Source organism: Podarcis melisellensis (assembly GCF_964234715.1).
Source record: "Podarcis melisellensis genome assembly, chromosome: 13".
Classification (NCBI taxonomy): Eukaryota; Metazoa; Chordata; class Lepidosauria; order Squamata; family Lacertidae; genus Podarcis; species Podarcis melisellensis.
Window position 1 is genome coordinate 49,400,807 of NC_138545.1, and position 26,695 is coordinate 49,427,501.

Here is a 26,695-nt window from a genome sequence, read left to right on the forward strand (position 1 = left end):
TGAATAGGATTCCTTGCAAGGAAAGGGAAAAGTTGACAGCTATGGACTACTACCCACTGATAGCTCTTGCCTCTGCTTTTCCTACTGCTATACACCCCCTCCCCCGGATAATGTTGATTTCAGCTTTTAGAAGGTCTTTGAGCACCCTCCATGGTCCTGCCCCCTCAATGAATCTATATCCTCACTGCAGCAGTTCCTATGTTGGTTCCTGGTAGTGGGCATAAACATGCCAAGCCTTGATACCGGCCCTGACAGAGGAAAAGGAAGGAATATATATTCTTGCTAAAACTCAGTTCCTGAATTCTTATGTCTATTAAACAGTGATTTTATGTTGTTCATATTTATTTCTGTAGTGTGCATCAGTGCGTGTGAGACTTTATAGAGTAGAAGAGCCAATCCTTGCCCTTGGCAGCTTGCAATCTCTAAATTTCAACAAGAGGCAAGAGAGGAAGAGAGGGTAGGGAAAGTACATGGCTGTTTCAGCAGCATGTGCTTTGGCATAGTTGCACAGTTTGTGTCAAAGGCTCGATGGGAAAAGGTAGTTTCCAAGAAGGATTTGAATGAGTGGGAGAAGTTGCATCGTGCAGGTGTTTTCAAAGGTGGTTCCGAAAAGATGAGGTGGCAAAGGTGGAAGGATGAGGTCTTCTGGGGGAACTGCAGACTGCCATGATGGTCAGCAGTGGAGTTGGGAAAAGCAAAGGGATATATTAGGGTATAAGAGTAGAGAGATGAAGACCATGGTGGACTTTGAAGGTAAGGACAAGCAGTTTTGCCAGATCTGGAGAGGATACCAATGTGGGGATTTAAGGTGTCACATGATCAGAGCAGAATGCTGGATAGATGTAAGGAGATCCAACAAGAGACAACAAAAGGGCACAGCAGAGAAGATTGCAGTAGTCTTGGTTTAGAGAAGACCTGAAGTAGCAATAGGAATAAGTTGTCTGCTGCAGGAATTTGCAAATGAAGGGTTCCCTCGGCCTGAAGCAAGATGAGCGCCACACCCCATAGTCACCTTTGACTGGACTTAACCATCCAGGGGTCCTTTACTGCAATCATTTCTCTCAGGTGCAGTAAAGAGGAATGGGCGGGGAGAGGGGAACGCATCATATGCCAACCGAGAGGGCAAGCAAAACATCCCTACTTGGTCCCGAAGTGAGAAGTGATACTTACACTACCACTTCTACGACATGAGGATGGGTGCAGTGATGCTGGCTATAAGGAGCCATGCGCCACTTTCCTTCCTTGGAGGTTTCTAAGCAGAGGGTTCTAAGCCCATCTGTCAGCGATGCTTTACTTGAGATTCCGGCATTCCAGGGGGTTCGACTCAATGACTTTCAGGGTCCTTTCCAATTCTGTGATTCTATAGGTGCCACTGCAAGTCAAGTCAGGTGTCAAGTGGCAGGCTGAGATGGAGGAGGAGGAGGAACAGGAGGATAACATGGGGGGTGGGATAGAGACTGGAGAAGACTGGTACTCCCACAGCATATAGCTGTTATGGATGTGGGAAACAAGACTCCCTAGAATCCAGGAAGAGCATCAATCAACCATTCAGGGTAGAGGAACCAGAGTCAGAAGGGGAGGGCACAGCCTAGTTGCCCAGGACACAGCAGTACTCCTGTCACTAGGAAGGGAGCCCCCTCCCCCAATGCAATGAGTATCTGCAAGCTTCACAGTCTTAACAAGGAGCGTCTCCACCCCCATCGTTCTGAGATCCAGTGCCGAAGGCCTTCTGGTGGTTCCCTCACAGAGAGAAGTGAGGCTACAGGGAACCAGGCAGAGGGCCTTCTCGGTAGTGGCTCCTGCCCTGTGGAATGCCCTCCCATCATATGTCAAGGAAATAAGCAACTATCCTACTTTTAAAAGACATCTGAAGGCAGCCCTATTTAGGGAATTTTTTAAGGTTTAATCCTGTATTGTGTTTTTAATATTCTACTGGGAGCCGCCCAGAGTGGCTGGGGAAACCCAGCCAGATGGGTGGGTTATAAATAATGTTGAGTGAAACTGGGAACTGACTTGTCTGTTTTGACTGTCAGACCCATCTTCTTCTGGAAATGCAATGGCGTCCAGCACACTTTCGCTGCACAGTGCTGAGTCATTCTGCTTCTCCCGGCTACAACAAAGTTTTCCAGTAGCAGCGTGTTGGTGTGTAAGGATTTGTCAGCACGGCAGTAAAACTCTCGTACACAGCTTCTTCTATTCTATGAAGCTTTAATGTACAGCAGCAAAAATAAAATAACAGCCAGGAGAGAGCGCACCCCGGGGACAGGACGTCTTTTCCCTTGAGGTATTAACCCTGTAAGCTCTTGGACACCTCACAAATAATAAATTATTATTATTATTATTAATTATTATTATTACAAGGTATTAGACTTTCACATGTAAGCCCACCTTGTCCCATCTTTAGAAGCTTGGCAGTTGGGCATGCCAACCTATTAGGACTCCTCTGTTGTTTCTACATAGTTGCACATTCCTTTCACCGAGCTTGGTCTTCACAGGGCAGAAGCACTGCTTCTAGCCAGGCCAAACTCTCCTTTCATCCAGCCTGAGCATAAAGGCTGCTGTGACTCCTTAGCTGCTACTGAGGCTGTGTATTGTGTATTGAGACTGCGCCTCAATAAAGGTCTCTTCCTTGCTCTCGAGTAAGAGCCTCTGTTGCTGTGGTCTCAGCAGAAGTCAGGGCCATATGGCATGCTGCACATCACTCCATGTCCTGCCTCACCTTCAAGAGCGAGCTGAGAGTTATGTCCACACCACCCTATCATTCAGACAACTGAGGAAAGGGGATACACTGTTTATTTGTTTATTTTCACCTCATGTCTAGAAAGCACTGAGGAAAAGATTGATAACTGAACTGAAACAGCCACACAGATTTCAACAGAACTCTAGACAATCCCACCTCTGTATGTAATTACAGTGCATTCAAAGGCTCCTATCTCATTCTCTTGCCCCGTTCCAGTTCTCTTGGAGAGATTAAGACAAAACCTGGCTTTCTTTGCTTTGTTTGAACTTACTCTAGGTGCTTTTTGTCAGAGAACTGACAAAAGATAGTGAGCCTATTTCATTTTTACCTCCAGGCTACTGTGACAAAGGGAAATGACTGTGCTTGTATCTAGAGTGCTGAGGCTTCTATCACTGTGCTGTCTTTTCAGCAAGTGAAGGACACAAAATTTCCCACTTCACATTTTGATATCAGTTATTATCCAGATTTCCTTGACAACTTTCACCACCAAACTCAATAGATGATAGGCATTAAACAGGGGTGAAGAACATCTGGACTACGGGCCTAATTAAAAGAAGTCACACATGTGTTTGGTAACTATAGGGACAGCTACAAAGGAACTATCAGGGTCTTCAAGGGGGATTACTGGGAAATAAGAGAGGCCTTTCCTGTTTTGCCATGTGCCGTGCCAGATTTACATATAAGCTAAACAAGCTATAGCTTAGGGCCCCACTCTCTTGGGAGCCCCCCAAAAATTTAAAAGTATTTCACTACTAATGCACTTCTTAATTGTATTTCAGTTCAACAATTACTTTGATAAAATACATATTTTGTTATGTGCAAATGGCTTTAGATACCTATTAGGTCCATAAACTACCTGGTTACCAGATTTATTTCAATGAATCTGGGGACACAATCAATCAATCATTTTTTTTAAAAGAGAGGGGAAAAGTTTTTTTTTTAAAAAAAGTAATATCTTCTCTTCTGTGGTCTCCTCTGTTGCGGGGCCTTCCTCCAGGGCTTTCTTGGAGCACTAGCCATGCTTCCCCTTCCCCTCTCCCTCCTTGCACTGCGTTCCCCTACAGGCTTACTTGGGAGTAAGCGTTAGCAGAAACCCCCTCCTCCTGCTGCTGCCATGCCCACCTGTCTGGGCGTCTCCTGCACAGACATCATCCAGTGGCAGCCCATCCATGCCGTGTTGCACCCAGTCAGCAGATTTGGGGCAGAGCCAGCAGCGAGCAAGTGGAAGGAGAGACACTTGGACCGAATCAGCTCGTCTCCTGCTCACCTCTCGTCCACAATGGCCAACTACAAGCTGGCCAACAAGCTGAGCTGCCGCTTCCAAGTCGAGCACAATGACAAAGCAGCAGCAGCCGCAATCGCCCAAGCATCACCTGGAGGCCGATCAGGAGGCTGAGCTGGCAGCCTTGGGCAGCAGTGCCAGTGGCAAGCTGAGTGCCAAGTTGCAGCAGCACACCGAGCTCAACGACCCCGTGCAGCTCTCGCCCAGCACCGCATCTTCAGCCCCTACACCGAATCCCCATATGATGTGTCTTCTGTGCAACACATCATATGGGGACTTCCAGTGAGGCAAAATGGTGGGCGCCATGGCAGCGGGCAGCTCCTGAAGCCAGCCAGAGCCAACTGCGCTACCAGGCTGGCTCTGGGCTGCTGAGACTGCTGCTGCCATGTTTCCCGGGGACATTAGATGAAATTCGGGGACATTCCGGGGATGGCATTTGTCTGGGGACGAATTTGCAAATCTGGAGACTGTCCCCAGAAAATGGGGATGTCTGGTAACCCTATAGCATATATTCAACACAAAAAAACCAGTGACAATTTGTTGTTGACAAAGGACAGCTGAACATATAAAGGGCCCCATCACCTTCAGAAGCTGAGGGCCTGATCAAACCTATATCTGGCCCTGGCCATGTGAGGTGAAACAGGAAGATGATGCCTCCTGCCGTAAGCCATGCTTACTGGGGTCACACGGCAGTGACCTTTGGCAAGATCCAGTGCCACCCTGCAGGATTATGCCACCCAAGGCAGCTGCTTCAGTCCATGTTTTGTTTTGTTTTTTAAATAATTTTTATTAACAGGCCAATCAAATCACATTAATTCCAAATTACACAGCCAAATTGTAAAAAAAATTGTTGGGTTGGGGGTACCCATACTTCGAACTCCGAAAGGGATCCAAACATCTTTCTTACTGCTGCTTTAATATTCACAGTTCTGTCCAAATAGTATTCACAGTTCTATTCCATCTTCTCTTTGTTGTTTCCCTCATCTTCTTGTTTTCTTTATGATCTCTGATAGTCTCCACAAGCGGGTTGAAAACAAACGTTGTATATCCTGTGTGGATTTTACACTCATCCAAGAGCCATATCAAAATAGACAGACAGCATTTCAACACCTCTGTACAAAATGTTTCCCACAGTCTGTCCTGGTTTCCACAGGCCTGCTGCTCTCATAAATTTTCTCAGGGGGCCCTGCCAGGCCGATCTCACATTCCGATATAGTAACGAGCCAAGTCCTCCTCCCCCTCAGTCCTCCTGCAGGCAGGCCTGCCATAACAAACTCTTTTTATGACTGTGTCACAGAGAACTTTCTTTCCTTTCTTGATGTTCTCACACGCCATATCTTTGATTTAGTAATTAATTTCCACACAGTTCTTACTCCTCCTGCTTGTGATCAGTAATCGTGATGATTCTTTCTTAGGGGGAAGGGTTATTGGGTACTCACATAAGACAAAAAAAGAAAAGTCCCCCCCCCTTTCAGTCTCGCTCCAACATACAAATCCTTTGATGATTCTTTTTCTCTTGATTTATTGTTGAATCCAGCCCGTCACTCCACATCCCAGAGATCCCTTTAATTAGCAGTCTTTACTCCCAATCTTCACTCGAGATATGTGCATTTGCTTCTTTTCTTATTGTTTATTTCGAGCTGATGCAGCCAGTGCGTGATCAGAGACAGCATCTGAGAGAGCCGGACCCACACAAGGGCTTTGTGCCTAGTGCCCTCACCCCCTTCTTTCGAATCTGGGGGTGATTTATGGCCACAGCAGGCAAGGCAGTGTTCCCCATTCCCTTGGGCAACAAAGGGAGGCTGCATACTCCCATATCAGTCTCTTAATTACCTCATGTGAGCCAGAGAGATGTTATTGTTGGCCATCTTCCAATGCGCCCCTAGCGCCCCCCCCCCGCTTCACTCCATGTTTTTAAACAGAGCACTTCCCCCTTTGCAGAGGCTTTGAAGCTTCTTCAAAGGTGCGCTCCCAGTGTCAAGTAGCACCGAAATTCCATCTTCAAAGGAAACTGATTACAGTTACAGTGACACTCCTTCAAATATTGGCAAGTGTCCATCACCTGACATCTCTCTGACATCAGGTGGTTGATAGGTGAGCAGCCTCTGTTGGCGTGTGAGTTTATCTTCAACACCTATGAATTTTGCTCTCTCTGTGTGCAGCTTGGAAGCTTCAGTAAAGCTGTTAAGCTCACCAATGTGAAACAGTTGTTGTCTTAAGCAGAGTTGTTTAAATTGACACAAAACACACACCCTGTATTTTCCCACTCTATAAAAGGTTACACAAAAGCTTTTGTCTCTCTGGTGCCAGAGGGGTTTCTATACTTCAATGTCCTTGCTGAACAAAGCCCGCGTGCAAGTTCTAAGTCAATTTGCACAGAGTTCTGCTACTGCTTAGAATTCCCTGAGTCCTGAACTCTAGCAATTGTCCAAGTCTTCCTCCCAAATGAGCTCTTCTCAGAGAGTTCAGGTAACTTCACATGACCCACTCCTTCCTGATCGTGACCAATGACCCACCACCAACATTGCAATCTGATCCCGTTTAACACAAAGTTGCATGCCTGGTCTGCCCAGTAGCACTGATAAGGAAGTCACCAGATTCAGCCAGGTACATTTCAGGAATGAGCTCTCTCCTCTTTAATGGAATTACTGGTAACCTGTTAACTGCATTCCTTAACACACTCACCTACCTATAAGAGATGGTCTGCAAGGGGATGAGATTTAGGAGCTGGTTGGATTGACTTTCCCCTTCCTGCACTCATTTCCTCTGAAGATTCTAAAATAATATTTTGCAATACTGATAGCTCATACACAAGGATATATCACAGAACCCCAATACGTTGCAGAGATTTCTGGGGGATGTCTTAAGGCGTCTGCTTAGGTAATGAACACCGAGTGTGTCCACTTCAATAATGTTGCCCAAAAGTCACCTGTGGCTGTGCATTGCAGAAGAAAATGAGTGATGAGGAAACCTACTCGCTTGGGAAAGTTTTTGCACCAATGTTATGGAACTTCTCACTGAAAAACTTCTTATGTGTTTTCAAGAACCCAGGCCACTGGTATAATATATTTGGCTATATATAATAGTTGACATATAATGGCATCTTTTATCTGACAAAGTTCATTGGTAATTAGCACCTGACAGTGTTTCACAGTTGGCAGGTTAGGAAGTTTAATAGATGAAGCCTGCCAAAATCAAAGCAATTAAGAAAAGCAAAATATAATAACAATCTTAAGCAACTTTTAGAATTTCCAGTTTGGATGGTAAGCAACATTTATCAGCCTGCACAGCTGCCCAATGCAGATTGTGGTGGGTGACTTACTGGTGCCCTGGATGGAAGAGAGACATGTTTCAATGTTAGATGCATGGCTGGATGTGCACATTGCGCCAGTGCTGGAGGGGGGCAAAGCTTTTGTGTCTAAATAAGACTCTGTCCTCCAAGCCAGGCTTCTGTACAACTTTATAGCACCCACCCATCTTTTGGCTGCAGTATGAGACTTAGATTAGTGGTGTGGAACACAAATAACTTCTGCATCACTTCTCTCCTGCCAGTGGAGTTGGTGGAGCAGGCAGCGGAGGTGGGCTTCCACCTCAGTCTGCCTCATCAGTGGGCCAAGCCTGGGTAGGGCTGGGGGCTGTAGAAACCTCCAGACTTTTGTGTACAATGAGGTACATCCTTTGTCCCACTGACTTTGGCCACCAACACCACCAACGTTTTGCTACCACTGGCAGGTGGGCCCCAGAGGTTTTCCCGTGTGTACATTCATCTCTCAGGGTGAAAACGATCCCCTACCTCTGGACTAGGTGGTCACCCAGGGGCCAATTAGGGTTTTTGTTTTGCTTGTCAAAGAGGAAAATCAGCCAGATTTGCTTAGTACACAATCAGTTTTGGGTTTTTCCTGCCTACTCCACATTGTGTGTGCTTGCGGGGGGTGGGGTGGGGTGGGAATGCCATCTTCGGGTAAAAACTGGTGGGGAGCATTTCTATTTAGAAGTTAATTGGTCAAGGAAAAATCTGGTGTGCATCTGGAAAGACTTTTAAGGTGGTTGGGAGAATCAGAATTCCCAAAACTTGTTACTTCGGGATGTGGTACCCACAAATAAGGCCGTAGACACTCACCCACCTGCCCTATTTCAGCTACCTGGAACTATGAGTCCTGAGTGAGGGTAAGTGTTGCAGGGGAGCCTCTCTCAATACTTGAACAGTGAGCTGCTCAAAAAGTTGAGTCACTAGGTAGCTCCTGAGTTCAACATGTTAAAATTGGAAATCTTGCTATATTCAAGGTAATAAAACCATGGCCCTAGTTACTCAATGGAAGATTAGGTATAATGTTTGTAAGCAGTCCAGGAAATGATGCTACCTATATATTTGGTCAAATTTTTGATAAGCCGTAAGCTTGCTCATGAACTCTTTCTCATATGGTCTCCACCCACTTTCTCATGAAAATATCCATCCCCACTCCAGAGGAATCACACAGTTTAAGAAGGCTTAAAAGAAGTCTCCTACATGTTAAATCAGAAAGCATTTGATTTTGTGTCATCACTTATCACTTTTGCTCTCGTTTGTAAGACCATCAAATCAACAGGACGGAGAAGCAGCTTTAAGTGGCCTCACGTTATTCCAAGTCACTTTTTTTATTTTTATTTTGAAAGAAAGAGGTTGTTGTCACTGGGTTGACAATTGCCAGGAATGCTGAGACACTGATTCTTGGCCCAGGTCAAATGCAATCAGAGGGGTGCTTGGCACACAAGGTTATCATCCTTAGGGCCACCTGAGCAGTTGAGGGCTTGTGACATGCAGCCACAACAAAAATATTTTTTTTGATGGTGACAGCACTTCATTGCCATGCTGGCAATTGTGCTGGCTGCATTTAGAACACTCAAGTGTAGGTGGTAGACCCAGTTCTCATGGCAACTAAAGCTTTATGTATAACTGTGTGCAGAGTGAGATGGGTCTATGCTTTTAGCTTTGCCCCTGACATCAGGTCTTCTTCTTTAAACTGGGTGCTGCCAACAGACGTCAGTACAGAAAGCCTGGTGCATGAGCTCTTGCTTATTATGTGTAGGAGCTGCACACAATTGGGACATGGGGTTGTGTGGGTACTTGGATGATGCAGAGCCCCCACAAGTGAGTATGAACTCGCTTTCTGGGCTTTCTGTACAAACAACCACATGGAGGAGGAGCCACTGGTGTTGTGATGGCCTGGGAATCCGATTCAGAGGCTGAACCGGAGGAATCCCAGCCTGCACATGAGTCCCTGCCTCCAGGGCCGGCTGAGCTGGGGCAGGGCCTTGATTCTGAAGCGCCTACACCTGTGCCAGATCCTCAGGAGCAGGCACCAGGTGAATCCACTCTGGCTCCGGAGGTGGTTGAGGACTCAGTGCCTACAGGTGAGTCTCCCCCTGGGCCCAGTAACACTTCAGCCTCTCCTGAACTGCAGAGGCTCAGGGCAGAGAGGCGAAGGGAACTGGTTTCTCCCAGGAGGAGTGCTCGCCTTAAGGCCAGGAGAGGCGGGTCTCCTGGGGGCCGGGACCGCCCCTGGCCTCAGAGAAGATAAAGGCCAGTTTTGCCCGTGGAGGACTGTCTGTCAACCCTCAACTCAGGTCCTGGACCTCGCCCCACGGTATCCTCCCCCCCTGGACCAGCACAGATGGGCTGTGGCACATTTACGCCCCATAAGTGAGCAACACATGTATTTGCGCGTCAAGACTCCAGCGCACCCCCAAGGATAAATAAATACACACTGACACTGTTTAAGGTTAGTGGGCAAAAATCTAGGCCACAACTTTATTGATTACAGCAATGTGAGTGGTATTGGCTTAGGCAGTGGCAATAACTATATCTGACTCCTGCCCGCCTTGCGGGAAGTCTGGAAAGGTAAACAACTGAATGAGGGAGGTCTGTCGATGGCTATCAACTGAAGCTCACCCCGGGTTTCCCGCTGGGTCCTGGTATGGCCCTAGCCACTCAAGCAGACTTCGGACGAGATCCAGACCCACGGATTCCTTTACTGGAATACCCTTGTACCTGGATGGGCAGGTGATGGCCGCACCTTACATCCCCCACATCACAATAAGCCAATGCCTAACCGCCAAACCTTACAAAAGTTGGGACGATTGCTAAGAGGTAGGCAAAAACCAAATGGCCAGTGCCAATTTGCCAAATGGGAAAAAGTTCCTACCCAGCCCCTGTTCCAAAACAGGCGACCAACCAAAGTCCAGAGCATGGCCAAAGCAGACATCTAAAATAAAGGGCGGGTAGGTGGGGTTTGGCATCGCGAAGCCAGGTGAATCCCCAGAAATGTGTTGCCGCCATTTATATGCCCCCCCAATCACACCACCGATCTCTGATTGGCCAATAGGCCAAGGTGTGATCGTGGGGCCATTGCATGGGCTGGGCTCAATCTCCCACCCACGCCAGGATAGTGGGGCAGGGAGTGCCTTAGGCCCACGCACAACGTGAACCCACAATTAGGAGGATCCGATTTGGCTTAAATAACAGTGTAGTTTGGCACCTGTGTTTTATACACACACACATACACACACACACATCTACACATAGATACACACACACACACCGCCCTATACCTGGGCCTTTCAGGGCAGTTCACAGAATAAAATCAAGATATAAAACCCACAAAATACATAATAAAAATAAAAACAGCAACCCCATAGCCCCCCAATAACATTGCAAAATATAAACAACAAGAACATACCTGCCCATAAAATATACATTTAAATATTATTTTGTTATAAAATATGCATCAAGTGGATAAATAGGAATTTTCATGTTCTTTTAATGTGGGAATGGGACAGAACCGACTTATGAATGAACCCATGGAAAACTAACATGGACCAGAAATAGATGGATCTGTCCATCCCTGGTTTGCATCTCTGCTCAGCTGTGAAGCTCACTTAGCGGTCCTGGGAATTATATTAAGACCATAGTTTGCCATAACAATATAAGATGAATCTGCTGGATCAGGCTAGTGGCTTAAATAGTCCACCTTCCTGTTCTCACAGTGGCCAACCAGATGTGGGAGAGAAGCAAGAAAACAGGACCTGAGCACAACAGGTTTCTCTCATCTTGTGTTTTCCATCACCTAGTATTCTGAAGCACACTGTCTCTGAGAGTGGAGGTAGAAGGTGGTCATTGCACCCACAGATAGCCTTATCTTTCATTAATTGGTGCATCTCCTTTTAAAGTCATCCATATGTGCTATGTGAATAAGTCCTTTATTTTGTTTGTCCTGACACTTGTGACATTAAGCTTTGCTGGATATCCTTGAGTTCTAGTGTTACAAGAGAGGAAGGAAAACTGTCCTCTATCCAGTTTCACAATGCTATGCATAATTGTATACACCTCTATCATGTCTCCTCTTACTCAGTTTTTTTAAAAAAATATTATTATTATTATTATTATTATTATTATTATTATTATTATTATTATTAATTATTAATTATTATTATTATTTAGACAAAGTAATAATCATACATAAATAAGAATAAAAATATGCATCCTACCACCAAGACCATTCCATTGTAACCATCCAACCTCTCAAAATTTCAACACCTCTTGTGATTGTTTTACCCGTTTCCATTTTAACAGTACAGTGGTACCTTGGGTTACAGACGCTTCAGTTTACAGACTCCGGTTACAGCTAAAGTGGTGCTTCAGGTTAAGAACAGTTTCAGGTTAAGTATGGACCTCTGGAATGAATTAAGTACTTAATCTGAGGTACCACTGTACACTGGTACCTCAGGTTAAGAACTTAATTTGTTCTGTAGGTCCATTCTTAACCTGAAACTGTTCTTAACCTGAGGTACCACTTTAGCTAATTGGGCCTTATGCTGCTGCCGTGCCACCACCGCACGATTTCTGTTCTCATCCTGAAGCAAAGTTCTTAACCTGAGGTGCTACTTCTGGGTTAGCGGAGTCTGTAACCTGAAGCGTCTGTAACATGAGGTACCACTGTACAAATTCTACAAACATCCTCCATATCTCCTCAGAACCATTTCTCCTGCATATTCCCTGTCTTATCTTAATGGCGCATGATAATTTATCATTAATAGCTATATCCCACACCTCTTTATACCATTCTTCCATTTGATATTCTGCTTGCCCCTTCCACTTCCTAGCTATCATAATTCGTGCAGCTGTCAATAAATTTGTGAGCAAGTCCTTCCTTGCCTGCAGACCTTCCACCCCACCCTAAATTTATAATAATGCTGCCTCTGGACTTTTGGACATACTCAGCTTTTCTCTAAATTAAAACCAAAACCCAAACCCAAATATTGTAACCTTTCCTTATAAGGAAGTTGCTCCATCCTTTTGATTATTGGAGTTGCCCTTCTCTGAAGCTCTTTTGGACCTTTTCTGAATGCTCCTAGGAGGATGCTGTTCCATAATTTGGGTGCCACCACAAAAAAGGCTGAGATTCAGGTACCCTCTGAGAGGACTCCCATGAATGGAAAACCTTGTGTGAGGCATTATGTGATTACCTTAGCAAACAGAGAAGATGACATAGGAGAAGGTAGTCTCTAACAGTGGAATTCCATGCATGAGTTCAATGAAAGTTACTTTCATATAAGTAAATACGTGCTAAAGGACACAAAGCCCTGACTGTTCGAGATTTCTCATGGTGGTAACCAGCATGTGAAATTTCAGATAACAAGGCTAAGTTAGCAAAAACAAATGCACAACCTAGGTACAACAAATAATAATAATAATAATAATAATAATAATAATAATAATAATAATAATAATAATGTGGCATCAGTGCCTTTGCAGAATACTGCCCCTGACACCTACACAATTACTAAGTAATCATATTTTGGCAATCAATCTTTAGACCAAAAGGCAGAGGACAAGAAGGCTTGGATTTGAACTAGTTTCAATTAAAAACTCAACTCTTTAACAGAATACAAACATTTATATAGTCAGATTTTCTAGCCAAACCTTAGTAAGGTGTCTGTTTCAGAATTGTTGTTGTTGTTTAGTCGTTTAGTCGTGTCCGACTCTTCGTGACCCCATGGACCAGAGCACGCCAGGCACTCCTGTCTTCCACTGCCTCCCGCAGTTTGGTCAGACTCATGTTTGTAGCTTCAAGAACACTGTCCAACCATCTCGTCCTCTGTCATCCTCTTCTCCTTGTGCCCTCCATCTTTCCAAACATCAGGGTCTTTTCCAGGGAGTCTTCTTTTCTCATGAGGTGGCCAAAGTATTATAGCCTCAGCTTCAGGATCTGTCCTTCCAGTGAGCACTCAGGGCTGATTTCCTTCAGAATGGAGAGGTTTGATCTTCTTGCAGTCCATGGGACTCTCAAGAGTCTCCTCCAGCACCATAATTCAAAAGCATCAATTCTTCGGCGATCAGCCTTCTTTATGGTCCAGCTCTCACTTCCATACATCACTACTGGGAAGACCATGGCTTTAACTATACGGACTTTTGTTGGTAAGGTTTCAGAATTAGGCACCAGGCAAAAATGTTCCTCTTCAACCTGGCCTTTGGCTGATTCTACACACTTTTAAATGTGTAGAATGTTTCATCATTTTTGTTTTAACCATTTATCTGTGTGTTTTTTCTGGTATCTAGTATTTTTATCCTGTGACAGCCCTGAGATCTTTTGTTGAAGGATGATATGTAAATCTAAGTAATAATAATAATAGAAGAAGAAGGAACATAATTCTGCTTCCCATTTTTGTTTGAAAAACATCATAGCACACTTGTGAATGCTGCAATGAAAAGAACATCCAAATTGTTCAACCCCATTTGCAGTATAAAAAGAAAATGTGCCGCATAAGTGAGAATTTTTGTGGGAGCAGCTGCAAGAACCCCCTGAGTACTTATATTACATAGGGCTATAATATGTGCATGAAACTAGGTTACAGCTGACCTTCTTACGAAAAAGAAAATACCCCTCATTTTCTTTAATGCTTCAGAAAAGGAAAAGTTCTCACATCTATTGTTGCAGGGTTGTTCCTCTCTGTGCCATTTTTCTTCATCTTCTTCACCCTCGCCGTTCTTGGCCTCATTTCCCCACACTGCCCTTGTATCCTTTTCAATGTCCTCACAATGCTATGCCTGGCATCATGCATGCTGTAAAGGGCAACTCCCTGATCTCAATCTTGCCAAGTATGATTGACGGCAAGGTGTTATTTTGGGTTTATTTGCTCCTGGTCTTTCCGCCACCGCTTTCTTTTTAAACCTATTCACGTCTAAACCTATTCATGTCTAGAAGGAGATTCAGACTTGCAATATTTATAGTGAGCTGAAAGGGGAAGAAATATGCTTTGAAACTACGTTACAGCCAACAGCCGTCTAATATGCAATTCCCTGCAGAGGAGGATTTAGGGCAGTGTGAGTTGTGCAGCCAAGGAGGGCACCTTCTCAAAGAGCAGCAAGGGCTTGCCTAGCTTCAAGAAGGAGGTGTGAGAGCTCTGATAGGGTCCTACAGCCAATCAAGTGCTTGCCAGGTTTTGGCAAGGAGGTAGGAGGGCTCTAGCATCCTGCCAGAGCCTTGTGCCTCCTTCCCAAAGCCCATCGTAAGCCACTAGGGCTGCAGGGAGGGCATCAGATAGCCTGGCACAGGGTCACATACAGTGGTGGAGCTTCATGCTCTGGCACCGGGGGGCGGAGAGCAGGCGGGGTGGGGCTCTCGTGTGTCCCAGGGGTGGGGCAGCCGCAATGGCACCCCACCGAGATCGCGCTGCCGGGGGCGGTGCGCTCCCCCCGCACTCCTCTTCCTCTGCCAGTGGTGACATGTTATCTCCACCCTTGTTCCCAGGACCTGCCCCTGAAAGCTTAGAACATGGCTGAAATGGTGGTGAGGCCATGTAAGTAGACCAAATTTTGTGGCTATACATAAATGTACCGTAACCAACTCAGGGTAAACAACAGATTTTTTATTTTATTTTTTTAAAAAAAAATCTGTGCAAGAAAATGGAGGAAAGCTTTAGAACAGGCATCCCCAAACTCAGCCCTCCAGACGTTTTGGGACTACAACTCCCATCATCCCTAGCTAACAGTACCCGTGGTCAGGGATGATGGGAATTGTAGTCCCAAAACATCTGGAGGGCCAAGAAGAAAGAAAGCACCAATCTAAGACAACCAACATAACCTACAAATATTTCCAGGAAACATGCATTCCAGTTTCAAGAGAGGGACAAAGCGTGCTGGAAAATGTTCTGCAGGAGTGGCTGGCCAGTTAGGAAGAGGAATCCAGATATTTATCACTTATACAGAGGGAAATCTGATTGTACCCATTTCCCAACTAGGTGGAACTAGAGGTTGTGAAGGGGATGAATCACCTCTTGAATTTTCTTGTCAGATGTGATGGAGAAATCTCCTGTGGAGTTGAGCATGAAGGCTTCCATGTGACTTGCTCGCTCCCTGTTAATGGCATGGAGAGTTTGTGGGTACAGAGCAGATACCCACTTAGAAGGGAGGACTTGCTTTTTACTGTAGATGTTCATTAAAAAGCACACAAACACACATGGGTTGCTACGGTGAATTGAAGTCAACAGCTGTGTCACTAAATTAAGCTGAGGAACGCGAGGCAAAGAAAGGAGAGGGGGGAATGCTCAGAGGAGAAGCAGCAGCAGCAGCTAAGGGGAACAAACAGCGGTGGGAAAATAATAATGTAAAGTACTATTGACAGTTGATACAGCTCTCTGAGGTCTCAAGCTGGGAAGGGCTTTGTTCTGTATCAGAAAAGGTAGCAATCAGGAATGTGGGAGGAGAGGAGTGGGTGTAATTAAGTTATGTTTTGAAACCTCACTCACATTTCTGCATGTAATGCAAAGGTCTCATAACCATCAAGGCTCTGTGTTGCTATTTTATTCCCCCCCCCCCACACACACACTTTAATTATAATGCAGCGAATATTATTTTCTCAGGCAGGGAATGAAAAAGATTTAAAATCCCTCCACAATAACGCTGGCCAGATGCAGAGAAGTTTCCAGCACAGACACAATGTGCGCTGCCACTCCAATATGACTGACTCCTACGTGTGTTAATAGCGACTCTCTTTGGGCACGGAAGACATTTTTAAGGGCTGAAATGTTTCTTTATTTGCTGCAACACTCCTCAGCTTCATTTGCTGAGACTGCTGTTGAATCCTGCTTACTGTAGGAATGCATGTGGGTTGGCTTGTTTGTTTTTTCATGGCCATTCGTGTCAGACATGACATTGAGATGCCATTGAAAAAGATCCAGGGGCAGTATGGGAAAACGAGGGCAAGAAGAAGAATGTGCGTGAAGAAGAAATGGGGCACTGAGAGGAATCACAATGAAACACCGAGAATCTGTTTCTAATTAATTCTGCAGGGCAATAGCAGAAAATCAGAATCATTCTCAAAACTCATGCAAAAGACCATCAAACATTCCCTGATTTTATGCTCAAATTGTAGCCCTGTGTATACATTACACTGGGCAACAATTTTTTACTTTTTGAATGTTGTCTAGATTTCTACAACTTATTTAGTGTATTTTTGCACTGCTGAATCAGGAAATGGCATCCATTTCTCTCCATCAGGTCAGGTTTACTGTAAACTGAATGGTGGGCATTGATAAAGGTAAGTACATGTAAATTGCATGTTGCTTCACCATTTTTCAAACTTCAGGGCATGAACTTCCATTTCTTGGAACTCCTGGAATGCTCAGCGGCAGGGAGGTCTCTCTTCAGAGTCCAACAGTAGTCAGCCATCATGACTGCGTCCCAGTGACCCTGATACCTGGTCTCCATCTCTTTCATGTCCTGATGGAATCTCCCCCCCTGCTCGTCACTCATTGAACCCAGGTTCTCAGGAAACCGGTCCATATGTGAAAATAGGTAGTGCATCTTGATGCTCATGTTGCAGCCCAGGTTCCTGAAAGCAGTCAGCATGTTGTTGACAAGTTCTGCGTAGTTTCTGGCCTTATTGTTGCCAAGAAAGTTCTTCACTACCAGAACAAAATGCCTTCCACGCTTCCAGTTCCACTTCGTTTATTGAGTTTCCGAACTCTGGACCTCTGATGAGCTGACGGATCTGAGGACCATCAAAGATGCCAGCTTTCAACTTCTCCATAGTCAATCCTGGAAAAGCCTGGCACAAGTAAGTGAAGCAGTCACCATCCCTGTCCAGAGCCTTGGTGAACTGCTTGATTAAGCCGAGCTTGATGTGCAGCGGTGGGAAGACTGACAGGCCAGTCCTTCTTCGTGTAATGCTGAGCATGGTCCCTACTATCCCACATGCACAGAAAACATGGGTACTTGGTGAAGCCAGACTGTTGTCCCAACAAAAAGTTCACCATCTTCAGGTCAACACAAATAAACCACTTATGCTGATCATAACCAATTTCCTCCAGCACATACTTCACCGCTTCATTGTCCTCCTTCAGTGTACTCAAGTGAGCCAGGGGTATAGAGGCAAACTTGTTGCCATTGTGTAGCAGAACACATTTCAGTGATCGCTTGCTGCTGTCAATGAACAGTCTCCAATCTTTGGGTTCGTACTGTGGCACTCCAAGCCCCATTAACTTAGTTTTGATCCCCCAACTTTATGCTTTGCCGCACCAATTTATGGAAGATTTTGAGGTTTTATGACTTCAAACTGATACCTTTTCGACATAATCACCCAGAACTATCGGACCTAAATACTTCTTGTCATTAAAATAATCATTTCCAATCAAAACAATTATTCGACATGGCATTTTACCCCCACCAACTTCTTCTAAAATGCTCCACACAAGCGTAAATGTGAACAAAAACGTAAAAAACCCGACATGTAGCCATAGCTCAAAAACCTGACCTGATTGAGCAAAATCAATGTGATTTTTGGATTCAGCACATCAGATTCATCCTAAATCAACTGAAAAAACGCAGACAACAAATTTGTTGTTGACCAGTGTTATCCATGCATACAACATCGATGGGTATATAAGGGACTGATGCTAGGCCGCTAGTGCTTGATCTGAACCCTGACATTGCATACAGTGCTCTAGCCAAACACCCTTTTGTCCACAGGTTAAGCCCAGACATCTGCAAAGGGGCGCTGACTTGCATTCAACTACCTGGAGGTATGTAAGTCCACCACATGATTGGACACTGGGGGAGACACATGGATGTTGAGGACTACCCAGTTCCATGTCATGGCACATAGGCCAATACAAAATCGTATGGGTTTCTGCAGCTGGCTAGATTAAAATGTGCTGAGAGCAGATGAGGCCAAGGAAGATTGACAGCTACTCCCCTGAGGTTAAAAGATATGCCCACCTAACATAGGACAGTAGAGACAATATGGTTGTCTATATCAGGGGATGGGCAGAGGAGGAATGGTAGAGACCACCTCCGCAGCCTGACCCTTCCGGAGAAGAGGAAGGCAGTTCAGAATTACAACAGGGGTTTGAGGGAGATCACAGCTCAGAGGCAGATGAGGGGGAAAGTTGGGAAATAATGGGAGAGGAGGGGAAGGAGGAAGAAGCACCAGGGGAGAGCCAGCTGACAGACTCAGTGTCTTTAGAAAGCATTCCAGACCCTCTCTCTCCAAGAACCAGGCGGGCATTGAAAGTAGGAGAGCAAAGAGCTCAAAGATAGAAGGTACTTCTCAGCATCTGTAGTAGAGATGTTGTGCTTAATGAATGAGGAAGTGGGAGAGATGGGGGAAGCAGATTCACTCGGGACAATGCCATTATCCAAGAGGCTGGATTCTACAGCCTCTCTCTGTAAATACTGAATAAAAAGTGGACAGTAAGAACATTCCTTGTCTTTGTACATTCCTGGGCAACCAGCCATGGGAGTTGCTGGAAGCAGCCTGACAGGCTGCAATTCTGCAGCAGGTAAACAGTATGTGCACCCCCACATCCCCTCTCCAAATATTATAATAATAACAACAACAACAACAACAACAACAACAACAACAATAATAGTAATAATATATTATTTATTCTCCAGCCACTCTGGGCGGCTTCCAACAAAATATTAAAATACAGTAGTCCATCAAACATTAAAAGCTTCCCTAAACAGGGCTGCCTTCAAATGTCTTCTAAAAGTCTGGTAGTTGTTTTTCTCTTTGACATCTGGTGGGAGGGCGTTCCACAGGGAGGGCGCCACTACCGAGAAGGCCCTCTGCCTGGTTCCCTGTAACTTGGCTTCTTGCAGCGAAGGCAACTTCAACTTCTCAGTTACCCCATGGAGTAGGTAGTCTGGGCAGAGACAGATGGCAAGAAGGGTTGCTGCTCAACCCCAGCCCATAATGAATTATGGTAGGGGCAGTTCAGCACCCACCCTCCTTATTTTCTCTCTCAGGATATTCAAATGCTTCACATTCATTACTTCAAAAATATTTATCTCGCAAGTTTCTTCTTCATCCTCACGCCTCAAATCACATACCGGGGGGTGGGGGGCAAAGTTGAGAAAGAGTGCCTTGCTCATCTGTTTTATTTTTTAAAATCTCGTTCTTCCCTGAAGGAGTTCAGGATGGTGTACATGGTCTTTTAAACTTTATGCTCACCAACCACTGTATGAGGTGGGGCCAGCTGACTGAGAGGGAATGAATGGCTCATGGCGAGCTGAGGAGCTGTGTAAATGAGCAGAGATTTGAACCCAAGTCTTCCCATCAAAATTGACAACTGTAAGCATTGCACTGCCAAAGAAAGTCTCCTTCTATCTATAATGCAAAACTTGCACCCACACTGTGTCAAAAACATTTCCCACACCCGGCAGTCACTTAAATCAAATGCCTTATCCAGAAAAGGAGACCAGCTTCTTATTTGTTACAGCTTATAAAAATAAAATCTCATTTGTTTCTCCTTTTATGTACATTTGTGGACTAAGTGCCTAGTTGTCTCTCACTCCTATGAAATGATGGAAAGGAAGAGTGTTTCCAATATGTTAAATGAACCATTTCAACAACTGCAGCTGCCTTAGGAATAATTAATCATTGAGCTACTTACTGAAAGAGGACCTAGTGCTGGGGATGTTCCAAATCGGTTTAACAAAGGCATGCATAGGATCTGACCGAACAAGTCCCATTTCCTGCTGACAACCACAGTGTCAAAAAAGGGAAGAAAGCCAAGCCCAAGTTCCCTTTCTCATCCAACATGCCTTACGAAGGGCATTTAGCTGAATGAGTTTAAATGCCAGACAATGTTTCTAGAAATACCCATGCCTAGTGTAATGGTTATAGGGGTTGCTCGTGCGTAAGTTGCCGCCACTCCTGGCTAGGTTACCTGGTTGAACCCTTTCTGTCTGGACAGCCCTTCACTTCGTGGCTGTTTCAGTCGCTGGCAGAATCCGTCAGTGGGCGTTTCTTGAACTTCTTCCAGCAAAGAAGTTCTTTGACGCCAAGTCTCCTCCTACTCTCCCTGCGTGGAAGTCTTCTGCGCAGGGAGGGTGTGGGCAGCGGAGCACCCGTGCTCTCTCCGCTGGTCTCCGGTGAAGAGTCCTGGAGCCTCCTCTCCGATTCCCCCATCTGCCCCCCTTCTCCACTGGTGTTACGCTGATTTCCTTCCCCAGCAGATGGGCTGCCTCTCTCCCTGCTGGGACCCTCTCCGGCATCCCTCTGGAGCCTTCCCTCCGCCTCTAGCTCCGATGGCAGTTCCCTGACACCTAGTTTCAAAAGTAATGTTTGAAAAAGGCCCAAATAATCAATCTTTAAAATGCAATCTATCTTTGGCACTGACTTAAGCCCTCTATAATTTCACAACATAATCTGTACAATGGGAACCCAAAATCCAGTGCATAATGTATGCAAATTAATATTCTGCAGGCAACTATGTTTGTTTTGCATGAGTTTACGTGCTTGATTTTCAACTATGGTTTTGAGGGGCAAAGTACACATTACTTTTAACAAACGGAAGTTCCCGACATTCCCACACACCCAAATAATGTTTATTCAGAACTGACACATGGTGCGATGTCATCATGCTGTGTATCCCCCCCCCCATATGGTTTGACTTCATTGGCTCCTGTTTGTAGGGTGTGGGGCAGCATTGAGGGTGATGTAGGGTGACTGTGAACAGAGGACATTTGAAGGGCTTCTAGAGAACAGCCCTCAACTTGGAGGAGCCTTCTGCTATTGAAAGGGCTGCTCGGTCCAAGTTCGGTTTAAATATAGAAGAATGGAAGAAGGGAGAGCCAAGAAATTGCCTATCAACAGTTAGGACTTGGGCAGCAGACTTAGCTAGCAGGCACATGAGGCTCCAGTTCACACAATGTCAGGGATAGGACTCAAGAGGGTGAGATGGAGGTGTTGGAAATTCAAGCCCTTCTCATGAGAAGCTGGCAGCAATCCCAGGCACCCGGCTTGATTCCCTGTTGACCTCCCTGGCTGCATTCCCCAGCAGACGCAGGCAAGTCTCGATCGGCGATTCTTCTCAAACGTGAGAAGAACACACCCCTCTTTCCTGCCTCCCCCAGGCAGGGGAAAGAGATAGACAGAAACGTATTTACATGCTTTTATTTCTGTCTTTGCAGCGTTACAAAAAACATGACTGCTCTCTTCAAATTTCAGCAGTGTTGAAACAAAAACTTCCTGTACATCCTGTACAGCTCATATTACACTCTGAGGTAATTCCGGTGCTGCGCACTGTGAAATGACTGCCCCTCTGTTCCCACAGCAGTCCCAACATTCCCATCATGTTTACACTTCAAGCTAGGACTTTGCAGCTGCATTGCTTCATTATCTTAACAGGAGGAGGAGGAGCTGACACTGCAGGAGAGGGGGGAGGCAGCATTGAATTACAGCAGCGCTTTGAGGAAGATAACAGCTCAGAGACAGGCAAACAGCAGAGTTATGCTGTGTTAGGAGAAGGAGCTGGGGAGGCAGGACAGCTAGCTGACATGTCACTGGACAGCATAACCAACCCCCCCTTCTTCCCAAAGGGTGCAAGAACAAAGAGCCCAGAGACAATTATCCACGGACAGACACCATAGAAGCAGGTGTTGTTGTGAGAGGGGGAAGGGGGAGGAGCTCAGTGCGAGCAACTCTATTATGGAGGAATGACTGGAATTCTTTGTCTTTGACCGTGATGACTGAATAAATCATATGTAAGAACTTTCTTGTTTCCTCCCTGCCTCATGGTGCCATTGGGGGGGAGGAGTGTGTTCCTCAAGCCTAACACACAACCTTTCTATCTTATTATGATAGCCAGTGCTATTTTTCTAGAAAAAGAGGTGCTGGAACTCACCATGAACATCTTTCTTGTTCTCTTATAATGGCAATGGTGCCCATTTGAGAGGTGCCAAAACTGAGTTCCAGCAAGATCCGGCATTAAAAAGCCTTGGTTATAGCTATCATTTATTTATTTGCAGCTAGACAGGTGCAAAATTGCATCCTCTTTGGTCTTGTTTTGGTGATGTATTTCTTTGTCGGGTGGAGCATGTGTGAGTGGGCATTCTATCTGGAGACATGGCGTGGAGGTGTGGAGCAGTAACAGCTACTGATTGAAAATCATGTGTAGTTTGGTCCAAACTCTTTTCAAAAATTCAGGTTGTTGGTGATGAGTAATTTTAGAGCAGGAAGAGAAATATTGATATGTGAGGTGGGAAAACTGATAGGTAAGAATACGTCTGAAGTCACAGGAAGATGGAAATATATAGCCATGCAAGGCAGGGCAGTAATGCCCCCTGAATCCTGGGCCCTTTTGCTGATGCTAGGGGATTAGACCTTTATTTCCAAAATATAGGGCAAACGTTTTCTTCTTTAAAAGTTCATATTCTACCAGTAGATTTTGTAATTTTTTAAAAAAAGAAATTCGTGGAGGCCTGTGTAGACATATAATTGCAGAAGATGAAAACTTGCTATGCTACATCTTGGACATTTCAATGAGAAATATGAAAGGAATGAAGTTCATTTTCTTTTAAATTTATTTACATATTCAGGTCTGCTTTAACTTGCACATGTCTTGTCGAACATGATTTAAAATGAAACTGAATAAAATGAAAACAAATAAACCTGCTACAACCGAAATAAACTGTGTATGTGGTGGCACTAACCTGGGTGCATACTTGATTCTTGCCATGCACAGTCTTGACCTTAACGTGCCAGTTTTAGTTCTGAAACTATAAATGTCCATGGGAAAAGGCTGTTTTGCTGTCATACAACAATACGCTTGAAGTGTTTTAAACCTCTCAAGGCCAATGGAATCCCAAGCCTCAGGACAAATATGTCTAAGAACATAGGCCATAGTCAGGAGACCATGAAAACTGTCATAGCTAATTACAAGAAAGTGTCCATTTTAGACATTGCTCACACTTGAAAAGTACACATGGAGAAGAGAGAATGGGACTGCACTTCTGGGGCATCAAGCTCTCTCGGTGTCTATATGTTCATTGTGATAACTGCGAAGTAGCTCTGAGGCATGGCAGCTGAACACAGAATCACAGTATCATATAATTGTATAGTTGGAAGGAATCTTCCAGGAATTCCCAACCTGGGTCTTGAAGCCACAACCCTGAGATTAAGAGTCTCATGCTCTACCAACTGAGCTATCCTGCATAGGTGTGCCATGCATTTGGACCTGCCAATTAGAGGAGTGTCTCCATGCATTTAGCCCAGCTGAGCTTGAGTAGGCACCAGTTGGCAAATATTGTGTTCAACGTGTGCATATTGTGGGTGGAGAGGGCATCATAACCAAAGTTCATGATATCAGGGTGGAGTCAATGATACAGTCCCACTTCCCCTCTTTCATATGTAGTATAGACACATTAATTAATTTCTGCAAAAGTCCACGTATTCACAATCTTTTGGGTCACGGCCATATCATCAAAGTAACAAAAAAGAGAAGAAAAAAGAAATAGATTTAGCAGATTCTTCCTCACTTCACTTTGTATGAACCTTTTAATATTTGTTATTCTGTTATTTCATTGTGCTTTATAATGATATTATCATACTAACATGCATATTTTTTGATCAAAGAAATGTTCTGTACATTGCAGTCCCCAAGTCACACCTGTTAATGTTTCTTTGAGCTAGCCCATGCTAATTTTATAATATATAAAAGAGCAGGCTCTCAGATGTCACCGGCATTAATCCAGTCCAAAACTTAGTTAGGCACACTTAAACCCATTGGTTTTTACCGGATTTAAGTACACATCTGGTTTGGCTCTAACTGAACGCAGTTCACTAGCTATGTGACAGTGGTCTACCAGCTGAGGCAGCAAGATATGTAGAAGTCAGCTATCTGTGCCATACCACCATTTTGTTTTTATGAACGTTTGTAGCAACCTAATGCCAAGTCTAGCCATTTGCACCAGGACTGGCTGGTGGCAGCTCTCTGCAGCCTTGGGCAGCTGGAAGTCTTCCCTGTTCTGGCCACCCAAGATCATTTTCGGGTGTCAAGAATTGAATCTGGACCTTCTGCGTGGAAGGCTCATTTTCCACTAGTGAGCTCTGCCCCACTCCCAGTTTTATAATTATTGTTTTTAATTAGAGGGGAAAGTGCCTAACCTGAAATAATAAGCATTTAGGAAGAAATATATGCTACATATATTTTTGAACATATTGTCCCGATGCAAAGCTTTTTTTTTACAGACTCTTTAGCACAGAACTGCTCAGCTTGTTTCTCACCTAGCCAGACACAACCCACCAGCTGTGGGTGTTGTTTCACAGGGGGCTGGATAAGTCTTCTGTGATAAGCACAGCCACAACACATCACTCCTGGACTGTGTTCGGTTTGATGTGTCACAATCTGCACAGCGCTGCCTGCTTAATTTCTGCAGGAAGTGTTTTCTAGCCAAGCGGGGATTGCTTTGTCAGTGACTTTATATATGTTTTGCATTAAAGAAAGAAAAACAAATGCTTTGAGGTGGAAGGTATATCAGTTTGTTCCTTTTGCCATCGGCAATTGGATTGCATTGTTGAGACTGAGAGAGGTATACATGAAAACTAAGGAAAGAACTTCCATGGGACTGAAATACTTTGTATGTGTTGTTATTTGCAGTGCATGCCAAGACAGTCATGGGCACAAGAGCCAAGCTGGCCAGCTAATTAAGTATAAAAAAATATGTATGTGTTTAAACAGCCTTATAAAGGAGCATTGGAAATCTGCAAGATGAGCGAATATCTTATAACTTCTTCCGCAGGTGCGAGGATAGCTACAAGCCATGGACTTTCTGTCCTGCTTCTTGTTTGTGGCTTTGTGAAGGGTGCTTTGCTTTAATCTAAAAAGTGCTGACTTTTTCCAATATCACTTTCTCTTCTTAAAGCAAAGAGCAAATCGCCTGTAAAACCTACGGAGCGGACAGCAAAGTTGACCCTAACTTCCAACCACCTCTCTGCACCCAATGTACTCTAATTCTCTACACAAAAGGAGCACCTTCTTCAGGACACACACACAAAAAACAAAATGTTAAAAAGAATTTTTTTGCAAAAGGAGAGAAGAGGCTAGCATATAGTTTCTTCAAGTCTTACTTTCTTTGGAATGTACCACTGGTCTTTTCTTTGAGGGGATCTGGAGTGCTGTAACAGAACATTGTTCAACTTGACGACAACATTTGCTTCCACTTTCCCCCCTCCTTTTTGATTCAGTGAAGAGAAGCATTGAATTCCCTTGAGTCTTCAGGGGTTGCCTAGAAATTTTTAGCATCATCCAACTGAACATTTGTTCTTATACTTGGACAAGCACCACTCTACGCAGAAAGGAAGCAGAATCCAAACGTCCCCTTTCCCAAATCTCAGCCCAAAACTTGCCCGGCCTGCAAGATCTAAAACAACACAACCTTGTGTTGAAAGTGCTTTTTGTTCTAGGCAGCAAATCTGACAAGAATTCAAAGCTGCTCACTGTACAAGAGGACTATATGTTTCTGGATGAGGCGGAAGAAAGTGTTGGAACTTCTCCTGCGCATCCTATCTTCTTTCATTTGATTTTCCCTCTCCCATTACTGTTTCTTGCTTTCTTTCCTGTTTGATGGTGGCAGCTGCTGGCCCTCGCCAACCCCTGGGGAGCACTTGAAGGTTTCTATAAATACATCTTTTATTTGTGTGTGTTCTCTATTTTGATGTGTTTTCTCTAATTTTGCAACTCCTGTATATGCAAACCTAACTTAAATTCTGTAAATTGCTTACAGTATGTGTGATATAACTTCAGAATAGACATTCTGTGGTCCATCCTGCAAGCCAGTTTGAGTATTATCTCAGTGTGGTGCCACCAAATGACATCTCTGTTTCCTTTTCAACAACGCATTCATTTTAATTTGTAATTCAGTGCTATGTGAGATTTTGTAATCCATGCAATCACTTTTCACTGGTCTGAGCCCTTGCAGATGGCAATGCGCCCCTCCGTTTACTCTGTAAAAGATGCACATTAAAATTTGTTATGGTCTCCAAGCATTGAATTATTTGCGTTGGACATATGTCATGTCGGAATTGTATTGAATCGTCTTTTAATTTTTGTATGTTACTGGAGATGAAGTGATCTTGATTATATGGCCAGAAAAATGTAGAACTACAAATATTTTGATTATTTGCTATATTTCCATACCACCCTTTATCCAAGGATTACAGGGCGGTTTACAATATAAAACCACACAAATGCATAACATTGTAACAAAGAAAAAGAGTAACTCTTTCACACACAAGGCCATAGCTTTTTTTACTGAGTCAAAGGCTTGGTTATAGAGGAATGCTTTTGCCTGGCACCTAATGGTGTCTCATGAAGGTCCCAAATGAGTTTCCCCAGGGAGAGCATTCCAC

At 44.5% G+C, this 26,695-nt stretch overlaps 1 protein-coding gene across 3 annotated transcripts in view; it reads left to right on the top strand.

Moving 5' to 3' along the window:
• Nucleotides 1-26,324, top strand: part of VSTM2A (V-set and transmembrane domain containing 2A) — a 43,215-nt gene extending 16,891 nt beyond the window's left edge. Inside the window, exon 5 of one of the 3 annotated variants that reach the window (XM_081884450.1) lies at nucleotides 24,945-25,073. In XM_081884450.1, coding sequence (XP_081740576.1) covers nucleotides 24,945-24,991 — 47 coding nt within the window. In that variant the 3' untranslated portion in view covers nucleotides 24,992-25,073. The other 2 variants (XM_081884449.1, XM_081884448.1) reach the window with 2 other exon arrangements.
• Nucleotides 26,325-26,695: the final 371 nt, after the last annotated feature.